The 11707-nt window shown below is 33.0% G+C and overlaps 1 protein-coding gene across 2 annotated transcripts; it reads right to left on the bottom strand.

Annotated features, from left to right (window-relative positions):
- Positions 1-8539: 8539 nt before the first annotated feature.
- On the bottom strand, positions 8540-11591 carry LOC141689260 (transcription factor bHLH62-like). Of its 2 annotated transcripts, none has more exons than XM_074493506.1 (8): positions 10527-11591; positions 10229-10444; positions 10065-10130; positions 9902-9970; positions 9755-9826; positions 9564-9665; positions 9337-9388; positions 8540-8887 (listed from the first exon to the last, which is right to left on the bottom strand). In XM_074493506.1, exons 1-8 carry the CDS (start codon positions 11346-11348, stop codon positions 8850-8852), a joined length of 1437 nt encoding a protein of 478 aa, XP_074349607.1. In that variant the 5' UTR covers positions 11349-11591; the 3' UTR covers positions 8540-8849. The 2 variants fall into 2 exon arrangements, with proteins under 2 accessions (XP_074349607.1, XP_074349606.1); XM_074493505.1 differs by having other exon boundaries at positions 9477-9665.
- Between the last annotated feature and the right edge of the window lie 116 nt (positions 11592-11707).

Consider the following 11707-nt stretch of genomic DNA (forward strand, 5'->3'; position numbering starts at 1 on the left):
AGGTCTGGTACTTTTTCGACAACGGTGGCAGCCGGTTTTTTCCGGCAACGACGGCGGCCGGTGGTGATGGCGGAGGAAGGAGGTCAGGTGGTAGGGAATGAGGTGGTTAGATGATAGAGATTAAAAATAAAAAATAGAACTTAAAATGTTTATGTGTGGATAAGATTTAATCAATATATATATATATATATATATATATATATATATATAAAATGTGTGGATAAGATTGGATCTCATATCTCATAATAGTGGGGTTCTCATTTGAGCAACTCCCTATATATATATAGAGTTTTACTCCAATACAAACTAAATTAAAATACAAACTAAATTAAAATACAAACTACAAACTACAAACTACACCTGCCACACATAACTACACATAATTCTCTCTATTTTTAATTGAATTTTTCCCGTCAATTAGTGAACTCTTTTTAAAATCTAACTTCACTATATTTTTCTACATCATCCAACAATCAATATGAATACCATATTTGATATGTTTCATCGATAAATTACTAATTATGTCTACGAGAATCATTAAAAGTACTGGTTCTGGAATTAGTACTGATTTCAGTTTACTGATCTGATTTCAGTTTACTGATTCGGGTAAGTTTAAATACTGATTTGTCGTTAAAATATAGCAAATATGCTATGCAAATCGATGAGTGGGAGATGAATAAAAATACAGTGAAATTATATTTTTAAAAAAATTAACCAACTAACGGGAAAAGTAAAATTAAAAACGAAGGGGAAAGTGATTAAACATGTGGGTCTCATTGGTTTGTATTCTAATATTGGTTTGTATTTGAGCACTTGCCTATATATATATATATAGGGTAAAATTCCACAACCACGGTTGGTTCCACGTGGTGGGAGCCAACAGAAAAAGACTTCCGCAATGAAACAATGCGGAAGACTTCCGCTATGAAACAATGCAGAAACTTCCACAATGAAACAATGCGGAGGACATCCGCTATGATCCATTGCGGAAGCCGCATTGATACAATGCGGAAGCATTTTATTTTTTTTAATTATTTGTTTAAATAATATGTGCTTTAAATGTGTTTCTGATTTAAATATATTTATAATTTAAAACAAAAATAATATTTATATTTTAAAACAATTAAGTTATTTTTTAAAAATAAAGTACTTAATAAAATTTAAGAAAGAGATTTATATTGAATTATACGTCCCTCGAACTAATATGATGGTAAGTAAGGGAAGTGGTTCTTTTTTTTATTTTAATTTTTATTCAATGTTTAATTCAATATAAATCTCTTTCTTAAATTTTATTAAGTACTTTATTTAAAATAAAAATAAAAATCAAACATAAGACTATAAATTCAAATTTATTTATCATCAAATTTAATAATGGAGATTTAAGTGTTGAAGATAACATGAAACATTCAATATTAGAAATTTCAAATGAAATGATATAACTTACTAATAGACATTGTACTCCATTCATACTTATCAAGTGCTTAATATATTTTCTCAACAAAATAATATTTATTTATTTATTCACATACCTATATATTATAAAAAACAAATTAAAATTAAGTATTATATGTTTAGACATTTTTTAAAATATTTAATGTATTATTTTCATCAAAAAAGGCAAAATATACAATAATAATTACAAAAAAAATTAATTTTTTGATATAAAAAATTTATGTAATATTGACAAGTAACATGAATGTTATTATGAATTTTAAAAATTTTTTATTAATTATTTTCTTCACCAAAAAAAAAATCAAAAAATAAACAATTATCAAAACTGCTTCCGCAATGAACCATAGCGTAAGCTTTTGCTTCCGCAATGATTCATTGCGGAAGGAATTAATGTTTTGACAGTTTCTGCGCGTTTTAGCACGTGGGTTGGCTGAAGCATTAAATACACCTTCCGCAATGATTCATTGCGAAAGTGTGCATTAAATTTGCCTTACCAGCTTCGTTTTTTTGCTTTGTAAACCCAATTTCACCATTTTTCTCTATCATTTTTCAATTTGGAGCCAAAAAGAGGTTAGTTTTTCTTTACTATTTTTAATGGCATCTCATTTATTTAATTATTCAAGTTCATCTAGTGAGCATGACGATTTTGATTATTTTACACCCGTTGGGAAAAATCCGGTTTATCGTAAACTTATTGTAGATGATGTTAATGAATTGATAAATGTTGATAATTATAAATGTAAGAAAAATTTGGATATGGATGATGATGATATTGAGTATATGGAAAAAAAGAATATGGATGATGATGATATTGAGTATATGAAAAAAGAGAAATATCATAAAAAAGAAGAGGGAGATTGTAAGGGAAAAGGAAAAATGAATGATGATGATTTTTGTAGAGAAGAGAAAATGAATATAAGTGATGATGATGTTGATGATGATGATATGAGTTTTGACAAAAAAGGTTACGGTTTTTCAAAATCAAATATGAATAGTGTTGTGCCTTGCGTTGGTATGTTTTTTAACACTTTGGATGAAGCCGAAATTTTTTATAGAGATTATGGTAGAAGTGTTGGATTTGAGATTATTATTAGGAGTACTCATAGACATTCACGAGGTAATGGTATCTCCTCTCGTTTGTATATTTATCGTAAAGGTGGAAGACTAGGTTCTAGTACGAAATTGGATGTTGATGATAAAAGAAAGGAAAAAAGAAGGATTAGAGATGTAATTTCGAGAACAAATTTTAGTGCTCGAATGTGTGTCACTCATAGAGTTAAAATGATAAATGGGAAGTAAATTTTGGTTAAATTAGAGCATGATCATGATATGGTAACCTCGGATAAAGTACAATTTATGCAAAGGTCCAAAAATATAGATCCGGTTACCCGAGCATTGCTTGAGTTATTTGATAAATCGGGCATTGAAACCGCTAAAGCGATGAGATTTCTTGCTGAAACATGGGGTGGTGTGGAAAAACTTGGATTTTCTAATCAAGATGTTCGTAACGTAATTCGTGATATTCGACGACGGGTGTTCGATTCCGGTGATGCGGGGAGTGGGATGGCATTGCTACGATAATTGAAAGAAAAAAGTTTTGGAAACTTTTTCTATCGAGTTGATTTGGATGAAGAAAATAGAGTTAGAGGTTTGGTTTGGGTTGATCATCGAGTCAAAAAATCAGGAACTGCCTCATTAAACCAGTCTCCAACATCATGACTGTGTACCACCTGAGCCAACCTCATAACACTCTCCAACTAAAATATAAAAAAAATGATAAATAATTAGGTATTTTATTCCTAAAAATGCAAGATTTAATCAATTTAAAGGGTAAAATGCAATAATTTTTTTAAGTCCTAAATATGAAATAATTAGACATTTTATTCCTAAAAATGCAAGATTTAATCAATCTAAGGGGTAAACTGCATTAATTCTTTTTTTAAGTCCTAAATAAGAAATTATTAGGCATTTTATTCCTAAAAATGCAAGATGTAATCAATCTAAGGGGTAAAATGTATTAATTCTTTTTTAAGTCCTAAATATGAAATAATTTGGCATTTTATTCCTAAAAATGCTAGATTTAATCAATTTAAGGGGTAAAATGCATTAATTCTTTTTTTAAGTCCTAAATATGAAATTATTAGGCATTTTATTCCTAAAAATGCAAGATTTAATCAATCTAAGGGGTAAAATGCATTAATTCTTTTTTTAAGTCCTAAATATGAAATTATTAGGCATTTTATTCCTAAAAATACAAGATTTAATCAATTAAAGGGGTAAAATGCATTAATTCTTTTTTTAATGCCTAAATATGAAATTATTAGGCATTTTATTCCTAAAAATGCAAGATTTAATCAATCTAAGGGGTAAAATGCATTAATTCTTTTTTAAGTCCTAAATATGAAATTATTAGGCATTTTATTCCTAAAAATGCAAGATTTAATCAATTTAAGGGGTAAAATTGCAAGAGTTAAGGAAGAGTTATAAAATATACCGCATCAACCATATTCTGCTGGTTATACCAATCACGAGGCCGTATCTTAGTGGCATGCTCAGCTACAAACGGTGCTATCTTCAATTTACTCACCCTCCTATACCAGTACATGTACTCTGTCATCGGTACATAAGCCCCCTCTGTAACAATTGGTATACCCGTGTCAGCAAAAGAATCCCACTCCGATATAAACTGTCTCAACAAAACAGTATGGTTACCCCGTTGCATACGGGATAACCTCTCCACACGTAGAAAACTGTGATCCACCGGCTCCTCAGGAATATGCTGCAGCATACCGAACTGTCTCAGAACCCTATCCGGCATGACATACTCCACCATCTTAAAATGAATCATCGGTATGCGACCGAGTGCCGTATGCAACATATCCATCATGTCAGTATCATAATCATCGGCACTATAATCAATCCTCCTATAAAACCTCCGATATGGCTGCCATGTCAACCAACTCATCTGAAAGCTATCAAAATCTCCCCGATAACCTCCTATATGATGGTGAGGGTTACTCCTCCTGTTAGCTACCGGTCTAGCCCACGCTGTAGCCCTCGGCAACACAAACCTCGTACGCGGTGCAATCTCCGGACGGCCAGGCAATACCCTCTCCCAAGCCCACAACATCAGCAACATAGCACACCCGTTCAGACTGCCTGAAGACTTATGCACAGCCTTCGACAAGCATCTATACAAGTAGCTCAGAACAGCAGCCCCCCAAACATAATCGATAATATGATCAGTGTCCTGTATAAGCTGTAGATATCGGGGGTGCACCACATCCCGAGATGAGGTAGGAAATAATATACCTCCAATCAGAAACAGAAGATATGCCCGGGTGTAAACTATAGGATCCTGCTGAAGAAACTTTGGACTCTGCTCCCCCTCTGGCCTAGAACCATATCTCGTGCGTAACTTGTGAAGAGTCACCCCGCCTCAACCATACATATCAGCCCGCTCCTTCTCAGTCATCCTCAAATCCTCCCAGTTGGTCACCCAATACGGTTTCGGATTATCAAGCTCCGTATGGGTAACAGCACAGCCAGTAATAGGCAGCCCCAAGATCATGTAAACATCCTCCAGTGTAATGGTCATCTCACCGAATGTGAAGTGAAATGAGTTAGTCTCTGGCCTCCACCTCTCCACCAGTGCAGTGATCAAGCGAATATCATTCTGCGGAACAACCAAGGGGTTAACAAACACCCCGAAACCCCAGCCTGTAAGCAAATGTATCTGCTCCTCATCCAATACCCAGTTACCCATGTTAGCAGTCAACTATCTAACATCGAGCGTCTCCCTCTCACCCCCATGCCATATAAGAGTACTAATGTGATCATCCTGCATGGTCAGCAATGATCGATCCATAGGCCCGCATTCCATATTCATTTTATCTGCAATTTTCAAAACAAGAATTATTTCAGTTTGATATTATAATGCACAAATAAGGGCAAAATAACAAGCAACTAAACAAATAACTGCAAATAAACAAGTAATTAAACAAGGATAGATTATGAACAATTAATTAACAATTAAATAAGTAATTTGCAATTAAATAAGTGTAAACAAGGATATCTATAAATATATCCTTATTTCAAATTCAAATTAATTATTCTAATCATATTTAGTCATTTTCATTAGCCCCAATTAAACAAGTATTTAAACAAATATATATTTAAATACTAAGAAATATCCTTAATTGAAATTATTAATTTAAATTAACCTAATAATTATTCATAACTATTCCAAACCATTTATCATTAATTTTAAATATTAACCTAATTATTCGAATGAAATTCACAACTCAAAATTAAACCTAAATTCATTTCTTAACTAATTTATTTCAAATTAAAAAATTAAAATGACCTAATCTTTATTTCAAATTATTACTTTAAATTCAAATTAATTATTCTAATCATATTTAGTCATTCTAATTAGCCCCAATTAAACAAGTATGCCTAACTCATATATTTAATCCAAATTTCTGCGGTAACTATGAATATCACTTTACCTAATAGAGCTCGAGTGTGATGTACATAAACTGATGATTTTTCTTGAAAAATTAGGCATGCGACCTTCACTACTTTAATTAATTAATTGGTTCAGGGTTACTAATAGGCTTTTGAATTCCCTCAAAAGAAAAGTAGGCTCCTCAATCATCCTCCAACTAATGGGAGTACATAAAGGGTAAAACCATGCTTAGAACACTATAACAGAAGCATGTGTAGTCAATCAACTATGCTTTGTTCTTCTTGGTAGTCCTTTGCAGTGTAGTAATAATGATTACCACCATAGTTACCCTATATCTCTGAACCTAGGGTTTATGTATCTCTAGTCTATTTATCGACAACTATTTCTCTCTAGTTTACTCCATTTGTACACTCTTATTTCTACATTTCAATCATCCATTAGTAACAGAAACAGTGATTCTAAGTAACAGACTTAGCAATTGAATAACTGGTTCATAGCTAATATTTAAGAAACCAACTAACAGAACGATAAAACAAAATCTACCACAAATATGTATGCTTTCTTGGACATTTCTTTTCAATTTCCCAGGAACAGAATACAATGTCAAAAATCATTCCAAAGCAATACAACTTTAAAGTTAAAAGATTACGCTCGAAAGTTCTTTTATCATGTCAAGGAATTACTAATTAAATCATTATTGTCCCCATAGATTGGACTCCATGAAACCATAACTAAATTTATATGAAGTCTATATCCACCCCTCATACAACTCTAATCCAATTACTCAACAAATACTTCCAGGACTGTTGTAAGGCCAGTGACTTGATATCCATTTTTACCAAATAAACAAATTCAATAAAACACCTTGTCCACAGAACACAAGCAAAACCCGAAAACTCAATTACCACGAATCTATCCCAAAACCACTACTACATTCAAAAAATCTTTCCTTTCACCTCGTACTTAAAATTCAGAGCAACAAAAATTCACCACAACTGCAAACACAAAAATGAACACTACCCAAACCCCGAAACCAAGCAAAACCCGAAAACTCAATTACCTCGAATCTGTCTCAAAATCACTGCTTCAATAAAAAAAATCATTCCTTTCACCTCTCTTACATTCATATTCACTTAAAACTCGGAGCAACATATAATCACCACAACCACAAAAACAAACACAACCCAAAACCCGAAACTCAATTACCTCGAATATGTCCCAAAATCACTACTTCAGTAAAAAAAAATCACCCTCGAATATGCCAAATTTTAACATATAATTCGAAATAAAAATTAATTAATTTGAAATAAAAAATTAAAAATTCCTAATTAATACTAACCCTAATTCAAATTAATTAATCAGAAAGAATCAAGAACATATAATTCCATCTAAAAAGTATCAAATCATGCTACAATTCGAACTAAAAAAGAATAAAATTATCATACAATTCGACTAAAAAAGAACAAAATCAATACAAATAATCAAGATTATCATGTGTGTATAATCAAGAACATCTTGTGTGTGTACTGTGTATGTGTGTATATATACATACATCTCGTGTGTGTTTGTGCGTATACAAGAGAAGAAAATGGAAGAAGAATAACGAACCTTTGAATCAAGGAAGAAGAACACAAAAGAATCAGTTGCAATTGCCTTAGAAAAGCTCGAAATCGCCCTAGGATCGCACGGAATCGCCCAAAAAACGCTCAAGAACAAATTTTAATTGATAAAACTGCTAACAATTGGTTAGCAGGGTATATCTGTACACGACTTTCGCAATGAATCATTGCGGAAGTATTAAGGGCAAAAGGGTATTTTCAGTCCTTCCGCAATGAATCATAGCGGAAGCCAGGGTAAAAAGGTAATTTAATACCCTTCCGCAATGATTCATTGCGGAAGGGTAGCCTTCCGCAATGAACCATTGCGTAAGGGTTGGCTCTGAAAAAACTCCAAAAAACTCCAACCAACCATGGCTGGGGAAGGGGACCCATATATATAGAGTCTTACTCCAATACAAACTAAATTAAAATACAAACTACAAACTACACCTCCCACACACAACTACACATAATTCCCTCCATTTTTAATTGAATTTTTCCAGTCAATTAGTGAACTCTTTTTAAAATCTAACTTCACTATATTTTTCTACATCATCCAACAATCAGCATGAATACCATATTTGATATGTTTCGACGATAAATCACTAATTATGTCTACGAGAATAGCTAAAAGTACTGGTTTTGGAATTAGTACTAATTTCAGTTTACTGATTCGGGTAAGTTTAAATACTGATTTGTCGTCAAAATATAGCAAATATGTTATGTAAATTGATGAGTGGGAGATGAATAAAAATACGGTGAAATTATTTTTTTTAAAAAATTAACCAACTAACGGGAAAAGTAAAATTAAAAACAAATGGAAAAGTGATTAAACATGTGAGTCTCATTGGTTTGTAGTTTGTATTATAATATTGGTTTGTAATTAAACATTTGCCTATATATATATATATTTATTTTTTTCCTACTACCACAGTAAAAAAGAGAACACAAGTTTCTGTGTCAGCTAATGTTTAAAATTTTGATTCTGTTTTTTTAGGGTGAACACATGCTAATCGGGAAACAAGTTTAGCTTATTTTAATTGGTGAAATTTTAATGTATACATGGGATTCACTATTATTAATATACATGAACCAATCAAAACGAAGTAAAATTCGCTTAGCAGGTGCCCATTTCGCATACGAGGTGGCCAGAAATTTATGGTTAGCTTCTTAACCTGGTGAAAAACTGGTAGAAAAATATGTACCCACTTCGTCCATAATACATGTCTTTTTTGAAAAAATAATTACTATCTCTTAAAATCTTGATGTATCCGTATATATAAAAATGTCTTCTCGAGAATTCCGAACCATTAAATGGCGATGACTGATCAAAGCTCAAGTTTCATGTCGGGTGTCTGGTTTGAGGCTGCAATAACCAAATGACAATCATTTAGGCCAATTGCAATTGAATAATATTTGTAAGATATTTTTGCTTTTTTACTTTTGGAACTCATAATTGTTATAGAATATACAGTCTCAGAACAGGCCCAAGGTAATCAGCAAGCCCAAGGAAAACAACAGGCCCAAAACAAAATCAACACAGATGCAGTCACTTTAAATAGAAAGATGAAGGCGCCAAATTCAGTTATGAAAAGTTAGTTACAAAATGTAGAGAGAGAGAGTTGTGCAGAGAGATTGAGAGGAGAAGAGGGAGAGAAAGATTTACAGAAATAGTTTACAGAGAGATAATGCAATGATGTAAATAAGATTCTAGATCTACTTGATCTTCATACAGTTTATGTTCTTATTGATTCAATACAGTTTGCTAATTAGCTTCTTTAGTGTAAATGCTTGATAATTTGACAATAATCTTACCAAAATCCATCTGAACAATGCTTTGCAGATCATCTTCAGACAGTGAAGGAAACTGAACAATGTAACAAGTTTACAGTTAGTGATAAGCCCCCGAAAATTTATGATTTAGGACACTATTAAAAATATTTTACATAGTTTACCCGAGAAAGGCTTTCTCCATGTCTATCTATATGCATTCCAAGGTTTCTGCGAAATGCAGTATCTATTGACTCCACTGTTTTACGTACCTGATGAATTTGTTGGCTCTGGTGGTGGTGGCCATAGTACCTTAACGACGAAGAATGTACTGGGTAACTTTGACGTAGGATAGCACCATTTTGTTGGACAGCCTGAAATGCATTACGATACAGACTAATTTAAGATTTAAATGTGTGGAATACAGATGTGCTCTTACATTGAGATTTTAGTAGGCACTCACACTCTTGGAAAGAAGACTTCCCATGTTAATATCTAGTCTTGGATTAACCGCAGCTAATTTCATAGAGAGAAACTGCAAAAGAACTTCAAATGATCATAACTTCTTTTAATATCCCATAAAAAAATGAAGTGATTTCAGTAGATTTACCTCAACCTGACGCTGCAGTGATTGTACATAATTTATGATTTCATCAAGCATGGGTGCTTTTCCAGTCACCTGTGATCGCATTGTAAATTGTTAAACATAACTAACATACGATAATTGATGACTATAGTATAACCAAGTTCAGAGGATGTGTTTTATGCCTTACCTTATTACAACCTGGTACAAGATCTTCAAGTGTCTTCATTCTTTTACTAATCTTTTCTCTTCTAACCTGATCAAATTATGTCACAAAGACCAACTCACAACTTTTAGCACGATGGTAATGTGTGAGAACGCAACCATGGATTGAGCTAGTTATGTATTTCTTACTCTTTCGGCTAAACTATGGCTATCAGTGGCTTGACCCCTTCGTGCCCTAACATGAATGTAGTCCTTCAGTGGCTCAACAGGCTTCTCGTTGTTATTCGTTTGTTCATCTGAAAAATCTCCTTTGACCTCTTCTGGCTTAGCAACATCATTCTTATTTGCAATGCAGTTTTTCATCTTTGATCTATTTACATTATTGTCATCATCGCCTCCTGCTTCCTATATCATTGATTTCTCAGTCAAATTCAAGAATATATAAAGCGTAAACACGGGGAAAAATGCAAAAAAGTAAATTACATACCTTTGCAAAATTAGTACATTGTGTTGATGCAGCTTCCTCGCCTCTTCCTTTTGGAAATCCTTTTCTTTTTGTTGAATTTGATCCCATCAGAGTACTTGACACATTTTCGCCACTAGTGTTTTGTACAGAAACAGAGGACTGTTCTTTAGAATTGGCACAAGACCATGATAAATTGCTGATATTTTTATCTAAATCTGAAGCGTTGACATTGTTAAGCCTCATGTCCATCAGGAGTTGACTTGCATTCTTGTCTTCTTGGATACCCATGTGAGATCCAAGTACTTGTAAAGATGGGCTACTAGAAACTCTAGGTAGTTTTGAATTTCCCAATGATAATCCACTGGATCTATACTGAAATTCAGTATTGTTTAGTCCAATTTGACTTGTTCTGCCATTAAAACTCTTGCTTCCAAAGCAAGAAAATTTAGCAGCTCTCTCAGTGAATTCGGGATCAGTGGGAAATGCAGGCAAAACAGGGCTCATGTACAGTGAATTTGGTAAATTTGCTTTCACAAAATAATTCATAGTTGGCACTTGTAAATTTGATGGAGATTCTATAGGTGTGTTGTATGATGATGAAGTGTTGGTAGAGTTGCAAATGGTGCCTAATTTTCCAGTCAAATCTCTGGCTGCATAAGTGTCAGTGGCAGAGTTGTTGGTTATAGGGGAAGATACCATAGAGCTCAAAGATGACCCAAATAGAGAATAAGGTTCAGTTGTTTTCTGAAAATCTGAAATGTGAGAGCTGTTGGCCATTTGCAGTTGTGTTGGTGAAGTTTGGAACTGGTGTTGTGGTGGTGGAAAAAAATAAACATTTTCCATGTTGCGGAAAAAACTAATTTTTTTCAAAAATTGATTTTTGAAACAGGATATCTGAAATAATGATGAATTATGAGAACCCAGATGATGATATGTTGGGAAGAGGATTTTAACTACATGTGTAGGTGTGGAGTTGAATACAACTATAATCTATAAAATGCATATAATGTATGTGAAGAAAACAGAGGAAACAGAGTAGTTTGTGTGGGGAATAATAATGAATGAAAAATATGAAAAGTGGGCTCAAAATGATTGCAATCTTAGAAAGTGATATTGCTGGTGAATGAATGAGATTTGTGATATTTGATTCATGATAAGTGTAGAAAAGCAAATCAGAAGTAGATATTGAGACAAGGTGAAAA

Source organism: Apium graveolens, chromosome 10 (assembly GCF_009905375.1).
Source record: "Apium graveolens cultivar Ventura chromosome 10, ASM990537v1, whole genome shotgun sequence".
NCBI classification, from domain to species: Eukaryota; Viridiplantae; Streptophyta; class Magnoliopsida; order Apiales; family Apiaceae; genus Apium; species Apium graveolens.